Raw genomic sequence first — 20,906 nt, 5'->3', positions numbered from 1 at the left:
TCGCATTTCAAGGCCGAAATTCAACCCGGCTCAATTTCGCCTCGCGAATGAATTTCGGAGCAATACGACGTATGTATAACGATCGAGTTCCCGGAATGCGTGAAATTTGAAAATGTCCGTGAATCTTATTTGGAAATGTGTGCAAAGACGCCAAAGTTTTTCCTTCGACTGGAATTCGGGTGATCCGAATATACAAGGTCGTCTAGAAAAGATACATCGACAAAAATGAGCAAAATTTAGAAGAATTTTTCTCATAATTCGACTGATTTTCTTACAATGCTCGTGTTCTCCCTTTGTTCCCGGAGCTTCGGGCAGCCCGCCGGGATTAAAGGTAGGTATCATATCCTCGCACAAGGCCAGGGATAGAGTCCGAGCATTGCGCCGGGAATCAAAAGAAACGCCGATAATAGCTTCGGGATCCCCGGGAGTCCCTTTGCTAATCGCGGCACGGCGGCTTTCTCCAACGCCATTTTCCAGGTGCAGGATATCGAACCGTGAATTCGCCTCGGCTACCTGCCTTCGTCGCCATGGATCCCCGAATATTCCGTCGGAGCTCGAACTATTCACCCAGATATTCGCCGTTTCGATGACAATAATCACGATCGTTTTGATCCTGCATTCCGCGACTAGAATTGGCGGTACGCGTATTATGTAATAATCAAGAATAAAGACGGCGGGTGGAATAAAGTAATTACAGCGCAACTTAAATTTTGTAATAAATTGAAGAGCTCTTCTTTTTCTAGTTTCGTAGAACGCTCAGTAGCGGCGGCTTATGTACAGGATCGATAAATTCTCGATTAATAATTAGGTACCTCCGTGTAACTAATTTGCCGGTGAATTACCGCGCGGTTAATTTCTCATCGTCTTACCGCGTGGCTACGGCGAAATTTATGATTTCATTAGAAGTAAAATCTATGGACGAAGAGGCGAAGGGAAGCGTCTCAAGAGGGAAGAAATTTGGATGAAACAAAGCCGGGGGTTTATCACTAATTAACGATTATATGAGTTTTCCTCGAGCATGGCAGTAAAATTGCGTATTCTTGCTTTTCTTGTTCGAACTCTTCGCTTAGTCGGTCAGCTCGAAACAGGGAAAGAGGAAAACGTTCGTCATTCGGATCGGTTTAGCACCTTAAAGTACACGATCCATGTCAACCGCAGTTTACACGCCTTCGGGCTTTAAGCTCTACGTATACATGATATACCTACTCAGAGATGAACCGACTGAAAATGATTTTTGCGATGCCGTCGGCGTTCCGTCGCCTCTCTCCCGAAGGCTGAAAAAAAGGCTGGAACCCGTCGGGCAGATAAATTGGAAATCTCCATGGAATATTAAGCAGCAGCAGCAGCAGCTAGAGTCTGGCTAGTAGCGAGTAGCGATATGGATTTATTCTAAGCAGCTACGCCACCAACGGAAGATGGCTGTCCGCGGGTTTGATAGAACCGAAATTTTTTCACTCGGGCGTAAAGAGTTTTGTTTTTCCTAACTTCCTTCTAACGACATTTGAATAACGTAAAATTTCCTAGTTCACAATTCATAATCGTGACAAAATATCTCTGGTACGGAATCGTTGTTCGTTGATGAGTTTTTTATTGTATGATTTTGGTCAATTTTTGTACAAACTAACCGAACCCTCGTCGAATCTCACGAAAGGTAAACACCTGATCATTTTATCGGCACGATAATCGCATTTTTTTTATTCGTACTTTGTCGGATGGGAATTCAAGAATCGATTATTCGCGAAGAGGATCAACCTGCGTCGTGGGATAAGACGTTAGGTTTTTTGCATTTTGCACGGCCAATTTTGGGACGAAGTAATCCAAGATCTTGGCGCTATTGGCGCGCGAAGAACGCTCGGAGGTTAAATTTTCATGTAAATGGTACGGAGCGAGAGAGAGTTTGAACTTTGAAACGCGGTGGCGGAAACCCCGTTCGGAGAAGTGCTGATCATTGGTCGATGAATAAACCATGAATTCACAAGAAGCTAAACCAATCGAGCCGGGCGTAAATGGTACGTGAAATTAGGTCAAATCTACCGCGATAGTAGGCGAACACCCCTGCATACACACTTCGTACGTACGCGATTCGCGTCGAAGGCTTTCAGCTCGCTCTCTCTATTTTCTCTGCCGCATTGATCGCCGCGTGCCGTGTCGATGAAGTATCTTGAAAATTTTTCTACAAGCGCAACGAATTAATTCTACCAGAGTTGTACGAGATGAAGTCGTAGAGAGACGTCGATGTGTAGGAAAAAATAAAATGAACGTAAAATTCCGCGACACGTACATGCATATACGCATATTCCCGAAGGATATGTAATTTGCCAGAATCTATTAGAAACATAGTAGACAAATATTGTATATCTGTTGTCGGGAATTTATCTCGGGGAGTAGTCGGCGGACATGTGTAACAAATTTTCTCCTTTATGTGTATCTTCCCGAGTAAATATCCCGCAGCAAAACGCGATACGTGTTTCCCTGCCGACAGAAATGTGTGCGTGTGACATAATATCAGCACGCTTCGTGCGTCACATTGTCTTTCGGACTCGGTGAGTTCACGTTACGGTTTTGAATTTAATGGGATTTTTTTCCCGAGACACGAACGAACCCGTTTCGCCGAACTCCGAGGAAAGCAGACGAATGCTAAATCCGATAAAACGCGTTCCAGTCATCGCGGGATTAATACCTTTTTCTTTGCCACGATCAACCCGCTTTTTTCTTATTCCCTGTCTTCTTGCTATCTTTTTTTTTTCTAATCCTGCTCTCGGGGTGACGTCCCCTGGGAATTCAAAACGAACGTTACGCCGAGCCGCGGTGATCAGTGGCAATTTTATCGAGTCGTTCGCGATCTTCTCACGTTTTGTTCAAGGATATTCAAAAGGTGATATGAAAATATTGCCGAGTTTCGAGGATCCGAACGCCTAAAAGTTTGACATCGCGCATTTTCGTTACGGTGGCACGATTCCGGTCGCCGAGCAGCTTTGCACAAGTTTTCTGCCTAATCCTCAAAACTAACTTTTCATTCTACCCACACCGCGACCTAGAAACTCAAAGGCCGAGCCTTTGTTAATAAGCTGGACGTCGAAAGGGGGGAAAAATGAAAAATAGCAGACACGAGTTTCTCTCAAGTACCTACCTACAAAGGGACCGTGCCACATTTTTCGACTCGGACGTAACGAAGAGCTTGAAATTTTTCCGCGACGTCCGAAATTAAGAGCCTCATTGCGTGACTGTAATTGACAGAATAACGTCAGGATTACCTGTCAAACTTTCGAGATCCTGTAAAAAGCTGGGTATTTTCGCCAAGTGAAATATAAAAAGAAGGGGGAGACCAGACTGACAGAAGTGAGATCGAATTGTTCGATCCATCAAAACGATGGCGGTAAAAGGTTCGAAAAGGATCCGCGGAGCAAAAAATTCTAAGCACTGTGACGTCTATGACGAAGTAGTCACAAGTAAGAAGAAGAGAGTCGGAGTGGATAAATTCGGCGGATCGGTAACCGCGAAGCCTGTGGCGTGTCGGGTTTGGCGACGGCGGGTCCTTTGAGGTGTCCTTCGAAGCTCCAAGTTCGACGTTCTCAAACTTGGAAAATCCGAGGTTCCGAACTGAAAGCGGCGGGAGGCTGAAGGTTCCCGGAAATTGCGCCTAGCTTGCCGAATCTAACTAGAAGTCTATATATGTATAATTCAAGGAGTTAGTTTCGAACTTGCAGGATCTATTTATCGGCCGATCCACCAGTTGGTAACAAATCGCGCTCAGGGGTGAATTTGAGGGAACGTACGTGTCCTCCGCGTTACAATTTCAAGAAAATAGCTGCCGTCGCACGTTCGCGCCGTTACGTGGAAACCATTCGTGCAAATTTTCTTCCACGAATACGGGGCGAGAACCCCGATGAATCGCTGCATTAGGGCAAAGGACTCGTAGTAACTGCAGATAAGTAGAGAGTCCATTCTCAGATCGTAGACTTCCTCTGTAAGGATTTCAGGAAGTGCAGGGTAGACTGTCAAACACTTTTGTATTCCAAGTATGTTATTCGGATACGGAACAGGGAATTCACCGTACACTTACAGCTTATTCAATTTACAAATACAATAAATTTACCACACAATTTAGTAAATTCAAATTACTTTTTTTATTTTTCTTTTTCCTACAAATTTAAGTAAAATCAAAAATTCAACGCAAATGCATAGTAAGTAACTTACGTCGCTGCACCGAATTTGATTTCGTAAATTGACAACTCTTTTGTGCGGTAAATTTACAATCATTTTTAACAGCTTAGGCACTCGGTCCGAGTTTGTCCTCCACGAACAACGAGGGCGGAATGTCCTTGTGGAAAAGTTGCGGTCCTGTTCGTCGAGTCGTCGAATCCTTTCGAATTATTAACATCACTCTCAGACTCTTTGACCCGTCAATTTTCACTCTTTCAGATCGGTCGCCTCCCAGCTGATCCTCGGCCAGAGTGTCATCGCCGAGACGTACGACCAAGTGACAATATACTTCAGCGACATCGTCGGTTTTACGAGCCTGTCTGCCGAGAGCACGCCGCTGCAGGTTGTGGACCTCCTGAACGACCTCTACACCTGCTTCGACTCGATCATCGAGAACTTTGACGTCTACAAAGTGAGTTATATTCTCACGTTTTATTTCATCCGCACGCAGCCCCGGAGGCGGGCACTTACAGAGAGGCCTCCCACCCCCGGAGCGGGTTCATCTTCGTTTGTCAACAGCCGACGGGCACTCGAGATGAGAAAGTTAGACCTGGTTCTGAGCTACTGTGGGTTTCCTGATACGCACGTAGATCCACAAACGTCGACGTTCCTGGCAGAATTAGTTGAGACGGCGCGAACCTCGTTACAGGCAACTCGGCATACCCAACAGCTGCTTCTCTCCCAGGACACTTCTCGTCCATCCCTCTTTCCCCTTGCAGACATTGTAGCCGCTTCTCTCATTTTCTCATCTTTGTTCTAACCGGAATTCCGTGCCTTGCATCAAGCCTAGCCTCCGCTTCTCCGCCTATAGTTTGCACTTTCCCTTCTCTCAGACGGATAATCTTCTGTATTGTACTCGCATATTTTACGTGCAGTTTGAAAACCTCACGAAATTCCCGTCAACTTTTCAAATGCTCTCGGCGTTGGACGGTTTTTTTTATATTACGTGGATTTATCTCCTTTGTACGGAAAGGAGACGAAGACATGTTTGCAGTTTCGATGAAATTTCAGCGCGAATCGTGGACTGCGGAAGACAATCGAGCGGGAAAACGGAAGCGGTCATGCAAATCGGGGATATGTTCTGGAATTGAACGAGGCTTACGTAAGACTAGAAATAATATCTCCCGAGACGTATTCACTAGGTATTTTATCAGGCGTGACTAAAATGTTTACAAACAAGGAACGCCGATCGGGAAAAGGGGACGGGGTTAAGGTCAAGGGTGAGAGTAAGGATTATAGGCTGTGTTGGATGGTAGCAGATGCGGTAACGGTATCATAATAATTATCATCATAATATAGACTGCAGATGATGGAGAAGTTTCGTCGTTGTTCATCCGTAGGCTAAGTTGACCGGTACAACTAATTTTCATAAAAACTTTCGCGAAAGAAGGATTTATAAAAATTTTCCTTTCGCACGACGTAGAGAATTGAAATTCACCGAGATAAATATACACGGCGATACAGTTCGTGGGTACAGCGACTAATCAACCGTATATACCAATTACCGTAAAAATCTTATTTATTCTTATCGGAAAAATTACGACCGACGGAATAAATCCTCGCGGATTTTTAACACGAGTGAACGAACGAATATGAAGAAGAGAAATAGAAAAAAGCTAAAAGAACGCGGAACGAAACCGTGACACTGGACCTAAACGCGAATCCTTCTGTTTGCCCGTGTCGTACAGGATTTGAAAACCTCTTCTTTAAATACGTCAGTGGCATAAACGGCACGTACCAACGCTCGCGAATTTGCACCTTTCTCCATTTTTCCATCCCGTAAAAACTCCCTCGGTTCGAACACAGCGATATCGTTGAAAATTATCAGAGACCTCAGGAGTACGCGGACTCTTTGATCGAGAATTATTTATCACGTAGCATGTGACAGACGAAATTTGGGCGAGTGGATTGCCTCCGTCCCTCCCTTTGTGTGTCGGCAGTGTGCCGATCCCGATATCTCGGTTCGACCTTTTTTCCTCCTTCGCGTCCTCTCGATTTACACGCCTCGTCGACGCCGCCGAAGGCTGGACAACCAAATTAATTTCTTAAATGCGAAAAACGGCACCTTATACCGCTGCGTATTTCACGTCCGCGTTGAATAACGCGATTGGATTGCGACGGGACGAATTCGCGGCATCCAAACACCTCGATGAACCTTATTCTCCTTGTTTTTCTCCTTTCTCACATTTTTCATCTCCTTATCCTCGTACCTACTTCACGGAATTGAATTTTAAGTGAGTTACGCGACGCGACGTGGCCAAATTGACGAGAAAATAGATAGCGAAAAATAAAACACCAACGAGGTTCGAATCAACTACTTCCGCCGCGACGTTCAAATTTCACGAAATCAAAAACCGGCATCAGATTTTTACGAGTACCGTAATTTTGTTTGGTATATTAATTTTCGAACTTATCGTCGCCTCTCGCACGTTTTGAAAATTCAATCTCCCGCCGGCAGGATGGAGAGGTATTAAAAATTGAAACGGTGAATAAAGCCCACCGCAGCTTGGATAAGGCCACATTATTATTCCGGTATACATGCGCATATACGCTTCGTGAATTTTCTCCCTCACCCTCACTCCGTGTGTGCGTATATACGTATATGTATATATATACATATACGAACGCGTGTACGTCAGAGAGTGTATTACACGCGGTATGTGTACGTGTTCCTCTTTGGTGAATTCCCCTAGCCGAGTCGACTTGCTCTGAGCACTTGTTACCCTTGGTGCTTTAAACAGATTAAATTACGAGGAGCTGTAAAACACCCTCTGGGTATAATTTCGTACGCGGCACCCACGCCGTCGCTATTATTTTCTCATATTTTATTTCTTTATTCTCCTTTCGGCAACCTCTGCCAAAAAAAAAAAAAATAAAAAAAAAACGAACAAACTCGCGTGCCTGAAAAGGGCCCGTAAAATCCGAGTAGCCTTTACTCGTCATCTTAACGAGATTGTGTCGTGTCGAACATTCCCGATTCTCGTCTCGATGTCTCGAGGAAGAGGCAATCGATTCCCTCTCACCTTTCCTATATTTTCGCATGAGGAAACTACCCTTGGGATGTTAAATTTCATTATTTTCTTCGAAAAACGCAAGGCCTAGACTTTGTTGTATAGCTTAATGTACTTGGAGGAGTTGAGAATATCTGGAGCTTATTTTTTCACCCTTGTTATGTGACTCTACCCTTATTGGCAGAATCAAGACCCACGATTTTTCGACATTCTGAATTACCCTGACGGAATTCGACTTTCCATTTCCGGTTTACCGCTGACCCGGGAAGTTCAAAATTGTACGGTTCAACGGTCGAGGAGATCATTTGAAACGACTGTTGTACCGTCGAGATTATTGTAGTTACAATATTGATGAAAGATTTGAATGAAATATTCAGAAATCATTTGCAATTCCGTGCAATCTTTGAAAATATTGAGATCGTGAACAGCCTTAAAATCGTATGCAATATTTCGGGCTCCGTGAATCCTTCGGAGTGACACAAAATGAAGTACAATTTTGAGAAATCGTATGAAAAATTGTTTCACACTCCCGTGAATTGATTAAAAACCCGTATAAATATCCTCGATTCGTATGAAACCTTTTGAAATCATTCAAAATTCTGTGACGTCAAGTGTCGTAGAATCCGTTTGGATCACTTGAAATCTGCATTTGATTATTTGTTGAAATTGCTGCTAAACAACCGCATCAATCGGACGTGTTTGCAGGTGGAGACGATCGGTGACGCGTACATGGTGGTGTCGGGACTTCCGGTGAGAAACGGAACGAATCACGCAAGGGAGATTGCAAGGATGAGTTTGGCGCTGAGGGACACCGTGATGACCTTCAGCATCCGGCACAGGCCAAACGAGCAGCTCAAACTGCGGATCGGGATGCATTCGGGTAAGGAAGAAACGAAACGACGACCGGAAATTCGAGAGCGCAAGGCTTGCGAAAAATTCCGAAAGCAGCAGCGCGAAAATTTATCTGTCACGTTTTACGTTTCACTTCACCGCCGTAAGGAATCGCGTTTCAGTTACCTTCTCACGTGGTTTGACAGCCCGGAAGTCGTCGACATAAACCGACGTGGGCGTTGCGTTACGCGGATCTTTTTCCTCTCCGTTGGACGGCGAAATTTTTGCGCATCTTTTAGGATCAAGGGTGCGTCATTCATGGCCTGAATCGAAAGTTAGGAAAAGAGGGAGAATCGGTTGTAAAATTCCCAGCGACAGTTGTTCCTGCCAATTATAATTAACGCGAATGAAGAACATTCCGGCCAAACGTCGTAGAAATGATTCTGAGTAAATTCGAGTAACAGGATTGAGACACGATTAAGATATCGAGAATTTGAGAAAAGGTTTTATCATTGGAAGGCTTGAAACGCTTAAACTCTGCTGTATTTTATCCGATAGTAATGTTTTCGGCTAATTTAATTCGCCCCGAAGATCTCCGAAAATCGTGTGAAAAAAAAATTCACGAGTAGAATTATCCGTAGTTGTGGGTAGAACAAATTTTCGTCAACAATAAAGTGCATTTACGCCTGGTAACTATATCGTGATACAAAGTGTCTTCGATGTTTCTCAGATAATCTACGGGGGTTAAAAATAAAAGAGTTTAATCATTATCAACGTGTTTCACTTGACTTTTCTCGAATTGCTCACATCTTAGCCATCAAATTCATTCCTATCAAACAATCGAAATGTCGTTTTACTCGCATTCCGCGCTATCATTGGAACAAATGAAATGACTGGAGATTTTTCGAACGGTTTTTCCTTTCCTCCTCTTCTAACTTTTTGTCCATACCGTGGATCCCATTGATCCTTAATTCTCTTTTACCGCTAAACTTTTACAGGGATTATTATGGAGATCTAGGGGATCTCTATATTGAGGAATTTCCAGCTGAAGCAAGCAATTAGCCGACGACTTCAAAGGCGTGCGAAAGCGCGGAACCCGGGGGATTCGGAATTGATATAAAACGGCGGGCACTCTGAGCGGTGAATTTCATTAATTTCGTCCCCTTCCCCCTCCCTCACCCCGCCCCCTTGAATCAAGGGGAAACGCGCCACTGTCTTTGGCGCTGGGCTTCTAATTTGATATGCGTTCACCGCGTGGATCTTAAGCTGCGCTGCGGAGATATCGCAGGGTGGAAAAGTCGGGAGACTTAAAAGCGGCGAACGGCCTTGGTTCGGAGTTTCGAAACGCCGTCTCGCTTATCTTTCTCGCGAGGAGAATAAGGAGGCTCTGAGTTACATGTCGAGATTTGATATCTAGTCTGCCCGGGTCCCGCAGGATAATAAAGAGTGCTTTTCTCCATACTCCTTTCACTTTTTTGCGAGCTAGTCAAGCTGGCGGGACCCTTTTCTAAATTAATCTTTTCCCGCCTGGCATATTTCCAGATTTCACGTTACTGCACGCGCGGCGTGAAATGTTCAATTTAAAGTTTCTTTTTCTTCTTATTTTTCTTCTTGTTCTTGTTCTTGTTCTTCCGCTCTTTCCCTCGAAGAGGAAATGAAAGAATATATCACAGAGTTACGGTCACAGCTTCTCGTTTCAACCGAGGAGTCTCCTGTTTCGGTAAAGTTGCGCATGTATCGCGGTTCCCGAGTAATCGTGCGTGCGGGGTGTACCTTTCGAAAAATTTCATTTCCGGGATATCGCAATTCGGAACTGGAATCTCGGTACTACGTGCCCTGTGTTTTTTTCCTCCTTGACCCAAATCCCATGGCGAAACGATCAGCTGTGGGAGTTTCACTGTGCGAGAGAGGTAAATTTAAACAAGAAAAGCGAGAGACTGTGAAAAATGTAAAAAGGAAAATTGAATTCAGATGTCAAAAATTGCGTGTACGTATGTCTACGTGTGCGTATGCGATCATTGAAAGCACAGTGGTATAATTTCTCCGTTCGCCAAAGGGAAACGCCGATTTTGAGGAACATCCAATTTCTCTGATTCGGTAATTCTTTTACCCTCTCAGCGAATTTCAAGCTCCCAGCTCCGCTTTCGCAAGATACGTACGTGCAGAGATATCGAGAAACGGATAAACATCAGCGGATTGTCTCGTTTTCAGGACCCTGCGTCGCCGGGGTGGTTGGACTGAAGATGCCGAGGTACTGCCTGTTCGGAGACACGGTGAACACGGCGTCGAGAATGGAAAGCAACGGGGAAGGTAATGAATTCTATTTATCGGGAAAAAGCCAAGGGGAACGGGAAACAAATCGAGGAAAAATTATCCTTCGCAAATCTCGTCTCCCATACTTGGCTATATCTCAACTTTCGAAGCTACTTCGCCTTCGCCTTTCCGACCATCCCTTCGTCCGTTCGTCCATTCATCCACTCGTTCTTACTCTCACTCTCTTCGTGCCTCGCGAAGCTTCTTCCGACCACTTAACCAAACGACTCTGCCTGCAGGAATTATTCTTTCACTCGACAAAAGCCAGTCTCGATTCCTTTTTACTTTTGTATACCCACGGACTTTTCATCCATTTGCCGTATTCCCGTATATACATATACTTATATAGAGAAAAGGGCAACAATATTCGGAGGTCATCAATCCTCGAGCTGTTTCTAATCGTCGAGAAACAAAGTTTTCATTAGACGATGGATTAACTTTCGTTCGTTACACTCCGTGTCGCATTATATACGGATCTTGAATGTAACAAAGCACCTCTGTCCGACTAACTGGATACGTGTGTGGGCATTTCGACGTTAAACCAGAAGCAGGTAAACAAAATTCACTGTTTGCTCGGCGCAAACCGAGTTTCCGCGATTCAAACTGGTCGTGAATCAACAGATGCTATATACCAGCACCGTCCTGAGTTAACATATCGCCCGAGGTCAAGGGCTGAACGAGGGCGGATCGCGGAGGGAAATATCTTCTCACGGGAAATTTATACGTATTATATACCTCGATTGAAATCTCCGAGTAAATACTCACCTCGCGCGACTCTCTCATTGTCAGTTGGCCGAGGATCGGTCGAGAAGGGACAGGAAATTTGCTCGGCGCCTCTATTTCTCACCTCACCTCTCCTCTCCTCTCCTCTCCTCTCCTATGAATGGCCATTCGTTTCTCTGGGAGATCGTTGACCCGCGAACGAGCCTTTCGATCCTCACGTGTCACCGTAACTGTACTTCCTGACCGGCTGGTAGCTTCGTTTAATTAATGTTTATCCGTGTACTTTCTCTTTTTCTAATTCGTTTCTCCTTTCATTGAGTATACGTATTTTCGTCCACGTCTTGCAGCTCTGAAGATCCACGTCAGTCCCCAGACTAAAGAGATCCTCGACACCTTCGGCACTTTCGATTTAGAGTGCAGAGGCGAGGTCACGATGAAGGTCAGTAATTCATGTAGAATTATCGTTTCCTCCATTTTTTCTTATATCAATAATAATGACGTCCAATTTTTTTCTTTTTTATCACCAAAAGTCAAACTACAACTTTCTCATTTTTTATGATCCGTGTTCAGTTTGGACATAGACGCAAATATATATCCAGTGTGAACGAAAATTGAAGTTTCTTCTTTGATTGAATTTTATTCTTTTCGGCGATTACAGGAAAAATTGTTCTCAGGAAGCGCCTGATTATTACAGAGAGGAAAGAAAATGACTCTATAATATTCCCTCGACAAGTTTATCGAATTTTTCTCTTTTGTCGTTGTCTTTTAGAATACGCGAAGGGGGGAATTTAATGAACGGTTGTAGGTACCTAAATTTTTTTCATACACTCCAGCTACACCTAAGCCTCGATTTGCATAATAGCTTTGCTTACCTTATGAAATTTTCGTTATACCGCTCACACTTTTTAATTCCATTATCGTTGGAGCGCGGACCGTCAGGCAGTCAATCAATCATCCGTTCTTCAACTCGCGTCCTGCGTGCAACCCGATATGCATACGAGTAGATATACAAGCGTATACATTCGATAACAATGCACCTTCTCTCCTCTGCCTTATATGCATTATTATGCCCCTTACAACGTGGAGAACCACTTTATCGATACATGGAAACCCCCTTATATTTCGATCACAATGCGGCTGATGCATGAATGTAATATTAATAGAAAAAATCGACACAGAAAGGGGCATTAACCCATGTCTGCAGTGCTTGCTAAAGTTAGTAGCTTGTTTTTTATTCCGTTTAGACTTTGTTCGGATATTGAGAAACGAAGAAGAAAATAAATGGTCGCTTGGCAAATTTCACTACGTTTGTAGGAAAAAAAAATAAAATAATTAGTAGATTTCGCTGATCGTCAGGAATTTTTAAACTCCAGAGACAAAAATTTTGAAAATATAAAACCTACATAGGCATCACGTGCCGTCGTTGATATACAATAATCCCTCACCGAAGTTAAAATCAGAATAAACAGTGTAAGCAATTTATTCACTGGAAAAAAAATTAACCGACTTGAATTATTTTGCAACAACATTCCTTTATGCAAGTGTAGAATTCTCAATAGTGTTGGGGGAAATACGTGAAACATTTTGCAGGGTTTCGAAGGCCCAAAAAAACCGTGGGTATTTCAAAATATCAATCTATAGCCGTCCAAATTGGAAGCGACTCATCTTCGAGTAAAAAAAAAAGAACAAAAAAAAAAAATCATTTGATCTCAGGGAAAGGGGACGATGGTGACGTACTGGCTTCAAGGCGAGAAGTCGAAGACGACGAACAACAACAACGTCCAGTCGAGACCGGTTCCGGTTCCGATCGGGGCCCAGAACCAGGTGCCGGGGATCGTGCATCAGCAGCACCAAAACCTCCAGAGTCGTGGGGGTCCGACGCTGACCGGAAACGGGGCACCTCCGAGCCTCTCGTCGCCTTCGCCGCGGCACCGATCCGGGGGTGGTGAGGGGGCGACGCACCCCCAAATCGCGACGCATCTCACCATCGAAAGCGTTCCAAATCACTCGGATTCCGGTCCCGGTGCCCCGCTTCTGCTCCCCACGTCGGCCGGGGCCCATCCGAGGGTCTAAGATCCACCTGAGAGGGTTCAAAGGGGGGCGAATGTTTCTTCGAGGATTTTTATCCTCTTACGAGGATTGACGGTGATCGGGAAAAGCGGAGATGCCGACCAAGTGGGGGAAAGAGAATATAATGAAAGTAGCGAGAGAAATGGGATATGTAATGTATGTAGGAATTAACGGTTAATTTATGTGCAATCGTTGATAGTTTTGTGTATTCTTGCCTGCAGCGATTGATTCGAATGCGGCAGATTATCGTATCGAAGTCAGGAAAGTGAAGCTGAAGGACTACTCTTCGTAATTTATTCGCCAGAAATTAGTGATCTCTTTGTACAAGGTATCGCGGAATCAATGTTACCAATTATATTATATAATTACATGCGCGCACACACACACACCCACACATACATATATATATATATGTATATACATTAGGTAAATGATTAAATGTAACGATTAACAAAAATTGATAAGTAATGGATAAATTAAAAAAATCAGAAATATAAATAAATATATTATATATATACATATACATATGTATATCGTCGGATCAAATTCTCCGAGCTTATTATACATACGTAGAGTGGTGTATAATTGTATACGGTGAAATGGAAACCGAGAGTGAAAACCACGAGTGGAAAGAAAATGATAAATAAAAAAAATATATATATATATATATATTATACGATAAGCATAAATAATAAACTACGCGGAAGGATTATAATGTTATAATTGAGGAATATATTATTTCCGATCTTGTTATATACGTATTAATTACGGCGGGATTTTCGAGTACAATACCCGTGACTCAGTATTATCAATCTAAGTTTAGAATTTTGTTCTCGCTGTTATTGCTTCCACCCCCGTTTTTTTCTCTTTGTAATATACATAATTTACGTATGTAACATATTTATTTGGTCTCCAGTTATAGCGCATAAATACCGAGCGCGTTTCGCATCGCGTGATTCATAACTATACCTATTGTTATTATCTATCGTCATAATTTTTTTTTCATTTCAGAAAAAGTTCAGGGCATACAATCGTATTATAGGAATGCATATAGCGCGCGCACACACACACACACACACACACACACACACACACACACACACACACACACACACACACACACACACACACACACACACACACACACACACACACACACACACACACACACACACACACACACACACACACACACACACACACACACACACATATACATATTAGATGATATTGTACCTTTAAAATAGAGGTAAATAGAAAATCGTCTATACGGTCGCGTCGCGTTCATTGCGCCGCCAAAAGTTATTAATTCTACGATAATAAACGCTCTATGGCCTATTCCGAGGCAAAAGGCCAACGGTAAGCAGTTACGTATGACATTACTAGACAATTAAGCCACGATTCAAAATATACGCATAATGATTGTTACATAGACGTGTTTACGAAGCTGTTTGAGAGTCTGCGGTTAACTTTAATAAGTCCTACTACTTCTAGCCTAAGTCCGAGAGTGAAATATTTGTCTTATACGAATTTCGCGGCTTACCTGTCGAAAGTTGGGGAATTTTCATCGCCGAATCGATTCTGACTTTTCCTTGGCATATCGTACTTGTTTCTTAGTATTACAATTAATACCTTTCCCTCTGGCCGCAGGCTGTCAAACTTGATGTTAGAAGATTAAGATTATTATTATTATTATTATTGTAAATGATAAATGGTATATTATATATTATAAAGGATATATGATTAGTTATTGTATATTATACTGTATAGACGCATATATATGTGGCAAAATATTGCACGCATATGTGTGCGTGTATAGTATACGAAATGAAGCTATAAAAAAGAGGATGACTAAAAAAAACTTATCACAAATCGATGTGTATAGAGTTTAGAGAGCCGACGAGGCTGGGCCTCCGGCTAACGCGTGACTTTATGAAAAACGCGGAAAAATAAATAGCTAGATACGAGTGAGAGAGACGGAAGAATAGAGAAGGAATAAGAAAAATTGAGTATACAGTTAACGTGCTTTAAGAAATTTTTGAGCACACAGAGAAGCTGTTTATAATACCGTACAACAGTCACGATACGCACGATGCAATTAAATCGAATGTAACGAGTGAATGAACGAACGAACGTTTGAATGATCGGTCGACCCGCGTTGTAAAATGACGTCATAAAAGATAACTATAAACGAAAGAAGAAAAAAACGAACAGGAGCAAACAAAATGTGACTCTTAATGACGAGAGGTTACAGATACATACATAGATATATAAATATACATATTCATATATTTATGTCGTTTATTCTTATCAACATAATTAATATACGTATAATAGTCATGTGTACCGACGGTGTCGCAGCTCGTAATAAAGTTGAAGTCGTTTTCAAACATTCTTTCAAACGATCAATCACTTTCTCTCCTTTATTCACTCACGCACGCTTTTTCTTCTTTCTCGTTCGATTCGGTCGACGAGAAAAACTTTTCAAAAAAATTGTCAATTTTCAAAGGGTTGAATGGCCCCCCCCCCCCCCCCCCCCTCTAACAAAAAAAAGCAAACTCCAATGGGAAATAAAAGGATAAAGAAAAACCGTATGAAAAACATTTTATTGTTATAAAATACTTTGGCATATTTATGTAACGTACATTATTATTAGTATGTATCGTAGATTGTATAAGAAAAGAAAGAAGGAAAGAAAAGAATTGCGACTAACTGCAACACGTTCTTAAACCATTGCTAAAACACAGCGTTTGCAAATATCCAATCCAGGTAACGGTTCACGCGAGTGTAAACGCCCGGATGTCCTGGCTCCCCGCAGCGAATACCCCACGACACGATACCCACGTTCACCCATCTTCCATTTCCCAATTGGTGGAGCAGCGGCCCCCCGGAATCACCCTGAAAAGAGTGAAGGAAATTTATAAGAATAAGAAGAAAAAGGAGAAGAAGGAGAAGAAGAAGGCGAAGAAGAAGAAGAGGCGCGCAGTATTTAAGCAGGGTATACAACGTCCGATCGAGCAAGGTACGTGTCACGCAAGTAGAAAATTCTTACAATTAGAGTTAATATTCGTTCGATATTCCTGCAATCCCGAAATCTTGTTTCATTTCAACGAATATTCATATCTCACCTGGCAGGAATCTCGGCCACCCTCAAACGCCGCAGCGCACATTGCTGTGTCGGGTATTCGCTGGGTGAAAGTTCGGACGCATTTTTTTTGGGGCCAAATCGGTACCGCGACTTCCATTAACACGGAACTTGCCGGTCCGCCGAAAAATTGGGTGCCCCAACCTGCGGGGAGGGAATATGGAGGATTAATTTCGTAATTGGAATTAAATTTTCCTAATCGAAGTAAAGTAGACGTGACATTTTTTTCCGGTTTAGTACAGCGTGCGGCCGTATTCGTCACGTGTATAAAAAAAAAAAAAAAAAAAAAAAAACAAATAAACCTGGCTAAAGATAACAGAAAAGTGTTTGTTCGGCTTTTGAACGCTCTGGAATTTGATTTTTTAACGATTGAGTAGACAAATACTGTGCTAATATTTACTGCAGAAGATATTCCTGCGATTGGATCAATAACTGAATAGATTTTTAGTACCAGAAACGGTCGATATGGCACCTCTACTCTACACGTTTCAATACCATTGAATTTCGTTCAATTTTCAAAACCCTGCTCGTAAATTTTCACCGGTACAGATTTATGCAAGGTTGGGGAAAATTGCGTTCATTAAATTTATCATTCGAATTCTATTGTTGATACCAAAATCTTTGACCGCGAAAAGAATGGGAGAAAATTGATAATTGTAAAGGTATTCGTAGAAACTAGTCACATAATTTCACAACTAATAGAGTAGAAGGTTTTGTAGACCGGCGTAAATTCGTTTCGCGTGCATCGCACTAATTTTTATTAAACCCCCAGGGGGTTCAGCGACTCGCGCACACACGGTCGGGTTCGTACCGCAACCTTTGACCCGCGCCTTCGTGGTTAATTACTAATTTAAGGACGGCCCGAAGGCTGGTTCCCGGGGGGATACTAGCAGTTTCTTTGGCAGAACGCGGTTTTCCCGTTAGCAAGGTACGTGATCAAGCAAGCGGCAAATGCCTCCGGTCTAATATTCAACATTCCGTTAGAAATTTAGGATTTTGAGCAGAGACACGCCGCTGCCGCAAGTCCTCGCAGTCTCACCGATCACGATCCCGCTTTTGTTCTCAAAGGTCACGCCAACCGGAGGCAGGCATATCGGCCATATGTAACTGCTGAACGTAGTCGGCCTGTGCATCTTGACGATTGCGATATCGTGCTCGTAGGTGCTCGGGTCAAAGTCCAGGTGCTGCCTGATCTCCGTCACCCGGAAATCCAGCGCCCTGGTCTCGTCCTGTCGACGGAAGTCGTACTCCCCAAGTCTCACCTTGATCTCCCTCGCCTTGAACCTGAAACCAAAACCAGGCACCCCCGGGTTCTCGGACGCTGTGAAATCTCGAATAATGCTCACGACAGTCAGCTCGGAGGTTCTTTTCCCCCCGGTTTTGAAAACCGATTTAGAATCCATTCCTATTGTACCCCGTTGAGCAGTTACAAAATGCGAACTAAGTACGTTCTTTGAAGTTATCGACTTTTTTCTCACTTGGATATCTTGGAATAAATCGTTGGAAGCCTTTTAGAAACCGTTTCTAAGTTTACTACTCACTGAAAGACGCAGTGGGCGGCCGTCAGGACGTGCCGATCGGTGATCAGGACACCGCCGCAGTAGTGAGAAGCTTCCTTGCGGAGGAGAGCGGCGATCCAGGGCCACTCCTGAGGGTCGGCGGGTCGGCCTCCGACGATGCGTGTCCTTGACCTGGTGCTGACCCCGCATCCGCGAGGCCCGCGAGGCTGTAACGAGGTCCTCGTAGCTCCCGAGCCCTGGGTCACATTTTTATTGGGATCAACCGTCTCTAGGCCGTCGTCGATGCTCTCGGATGAGTTTGATTTTGGGTCTTCGTCGTCCGCACCTGAGGCGAAGAATCGTGGATTTTGATTCGAGGTGAAGTGGCGATGAATTTTACGGAATTGATATTTCACAACCCAACTTGCAATTAGATCGAACGTGTCGGTTTCCCGAATCGCAGGCACTTCGATCGTCTTCGCAGCGTCGAATCACTCGGGGTGTAAAACAAGCGTATAACAATAAATCTTAACCGTCTTACTAACTGGCAACAGCTGGCAGAATCCCAGCGACGCTCTCCGCATTCGGGGTGCTGCTTTTTCCGACTTCGGTTCCGTCAGGACAGCAAACTCCCACGTAACTGTCGAACGTTATTTCTCAAATCAGTGCACATTTTTACCATAGATATCGCGGGGGGAGAAAAACTTGCCGGATTCAAGTACGAGATGGTAATTATATGGACAACACTTTTTTTTTAGTAAAAGTTACTCGACGATTGCGGTATTTTACAAGCTGGAAGAGCATTCGCGAATACAACTTCAATACCTTCGTGCTAACAAGTAATTCTCACCTCACTCGCTGTAATTTCTATTTCATAAATGTGCTGTTCGTATTATAATTGTAATTACAACGGTTCACTCACGTTTGCTCGATGATACAAAGGTATTCCATGAAACGCGGCGAGTTCGAGCGAAACTCATCGAGGACGCACATGCTGAGGTGCCTGCAGTGTCCCTTTTTGTCACCCGGTGCGACGCAGACTTGATAAGGTTTATTGGGCTGAAAAAGTGTAACATATAAATGCTGGCAACTTTCCTCATATTGTTTCTGACACGGTATTCAAAACTCAAGTAACCTTTGGCTCCCTCACAGCGTCGCCTAAGTTTACCGTCCTCTTTTCTCTCAAGTTCGAATGGTCTAGATTGACGGGTAGTTGGAGAGTCTTGAGGCCCTGAAGATTCGGGCCCCATTTAAGGCTGGCCAGAGCATCAGGATCTGTAAAGATATCCGGGAGTCAGTTTGTGCGAATTTTCGACTGTATAATAATATCACGCGAGCGCAGAGTGATATAACAGCACTCGGTGATAGCAGGTTCGGATTGATATTATTATCGAGAAGCAGAGGACGCGGGCTTCCTCTGCGAACGGGAATCACGGAGCGGGTTCCGGGTGGCGTGAACAAAATGGAACGGAAATATGCAGCTAATTAAACTCTGAAATAAATTGAAACATGATTACGTAGGGAGGTGGATACGAAGCGAACGGCTCAAGAATTCATGGCCAAAGTCAAGAGACGATGTATATCGTCGGGTGCAGACCTTTGACCTGGAATTCTTCTCAGGATGAGCCGGTACTTTCACTGCGTTTTCTACACCCACGCGATCGTCGTTGTATGTTATTACACTTTTTTCCGAGAGACGATAACTCGGTTGTCTCTGAATTTATTGTTCGTTTCACGGTCGAAAAAGAGGGTAAAAAAATTAATTCGAACCGTACAACACGATCATAGTCGATGATTCACTCTTTTCGAATTTCACCTACTTTTGCACAGTGGTCGTCAAACTTTCGGCACGAATTTGAATAAATTTCACGTGAAATGAGTGGATACTTACCGATGTAGGTCGCCGCATCTTCCTCAACTGGATGGCAGTTTGATCCTACCGATAAGACGAAGAGCAGCAATACTGCAGGGTGGTGCCGCATTTCGCGAATTAATTATTCAAAGTCAATTTTCACACTCGCGATAATATATCGCGGCCGGTCATCAATCCGGCGATTTAATAATTCTTGAAAGCAAAACGCGGAGTGAGTTTATTCGAAAGACCACTCACGCTGATCGTAGACCGCAGACAACGCCACCGAAATCACGAGACCACCGCTTATATACTCGCGCCTGAGGCGCAGATGCTATTGTACGCGGCAACGCAACGCAGGTTGCAGACACGCAGGCGGCGAATTATGCGCCCACATTACAGACTAATGATTGTGCCCTTAACGAATGTGATTTATAAGTGTCGCTTTATCGGCAATCGAATCTTATCATCTACGGTGTCGCCGAGTATTTCTCACGAACGATAGCTGAACACAGACACAGGTGAAATCCAAAAAGAAACGTAGGCAATTTAACGCAGTACAAATAATAACTGAATTCGCGATAAATTATGCGAAAAGATAAGATCCGGGCGCGAAGTAACGGTTCAAAGTCAGTCAGTCAGTCAGTCAGTCTTTCTTTGAACCGATTGACCTCTCTTCCGAGCCGCTGTTGCAGGAGAATCGCCAAAGTGAACCAGGTCTCGCTTGCTTGCGCACGGGTACAAGATAAATAACGCCTCACTCGATAATCTCCTGTCAGTTTCTAAACGCTCTTTCTACGGAAAACTTCATCCGTGTTCCGCCGTTAAATCCCGCTTCGACAGCTTCCCATCCCATCTCCGCTTGCACACCTCCATGACGAACCACATGCACGCGCACCTACGTTCATGCGTATAATGCAATGTGTATTCGCACTTCACTTCTACGTGTACATCGGGCTAATGTACCCCGAGATTTTTTTCCACTCACCATTCGTGACGCTTGACGCGAAGCCGGAGATCATCGTCGCGTTTCTTTCGCAAGAAAACATTTATTTGCACAATTACATTCGAGTTGCAGTGTCGTGGAAATTTTCTCTCTTTCCGACCGAACGATAAAAATAATCCTCTCCGTATATCAATCGTTGGGTCTTACGAGTTTTCTGCATTTTTAAAATTCCCTAGTCTCTGAAATCATACGAATGATCAGTATCTTGAAATAGAAGCGTTAAACTGTTAATTTTCACCCAACAAGCATCGAC

At 43.6% G+C, this 20,906-nt stretch overlaps 3 protein-coding genes across 5 annotated transcripts in view; 2 read left to right on the top strand and 1 right to left on the bottom strand.

The window, feature by feature from the left end:
• The window catches only part of LOC124222390 (atrial natriuretic peptide receptor 1), a 104,109-nt gene extending 89,776 nt beyond the window's left edge, over nt 1-14,333 (top strand). For all 3 annotated transcript variants that reach the window (XM_046633286.2, XM_046633285.2, XM_046633284.2), the window contains exons 18-22: nt 4,423-4,615; nt 7,920-8,094; nt 10,257-10,355; nt 11,429-11,520; nt 12,795-14,333. In XM_046633286.2, coding sequence (XP_046489242.1) covers nt 4,423-4,615; nt 7,920-8,094; nt 10,257-10,355; nt 11,429-11,520; nt 12,795-13,154 — 919 coding nt within the window. In that variant the 3' untranslated portion in view covers nt 13,155-14,333. The remainder of the gene's footprint in view (nt 1-4,422; nt 4,616-7,919; nt 8,095-10,256; nt 10,356-11,428; nt 11,521-12,794) is intronic.
• Nucleotides 14,334-15,887: 1,554 nt separating this feature from the next.
• Nucleotides 15,888-19,913, bottom strand: LOC124222395 (proclotting enzyme). The gene is made up of 8 exons (XM_046633300.2): nt 19,687-19,913; nt 18,931-19,070; nt 18,718-18,854; nt 18,341-18,435; nt 17,838-18,141; nt 17,336-17,580; nt 16,280-16,440; nt 15,888-16,049 (listed from the first exon to the last, which is right to left on the bottom strand). Exons 1-8 carry the CDS (start codon nt 19,775-19,777, stop codon nt 15,888-15,890), a joined length of 1,335 nt encoding a protein of 444 aa, XP_046489256.1. The 5' UTR covers nt 19,778-19,913.
• The window catches only part of Sema5c (Semaphorin 5c), a 94,648-nt gene continuing 89,787 nt past the window's right edge, over nt 16,046-20,906 (top strand). Inside the window, exon 1 of the mRNA XM_046633296.2 lies at nt 16,046-16,173. The gene's annotated coding sequence lies outside the window, so the exon portion shown is untranslated. The remainder of the gene's footprint in view (nt 16,174-20,906) is intronic.

The sequence above is a fragment of the Neodiprion pinetum genome, chromosome 6 (assembly GCF_021155775.2).
Source record: "Neodiprion pinetum isolate iyNeoPine1 chromosome 6, iyNeoPine1.2, whole genome shotgun sequence".
Classification (NCBI taxonomy): domain Eukaryota; kingdom Metazoa; phylum Arthropoda; class Insecta; order Hymenoptera; family Diprionidae; genus Neodiprion; species Neodiprion pinetum.
The sequence above is the reverse complement of the archived record's forward strand: the minus strand, read 5'-3'. Positions and strand labels throughout refer to the sequence as shown.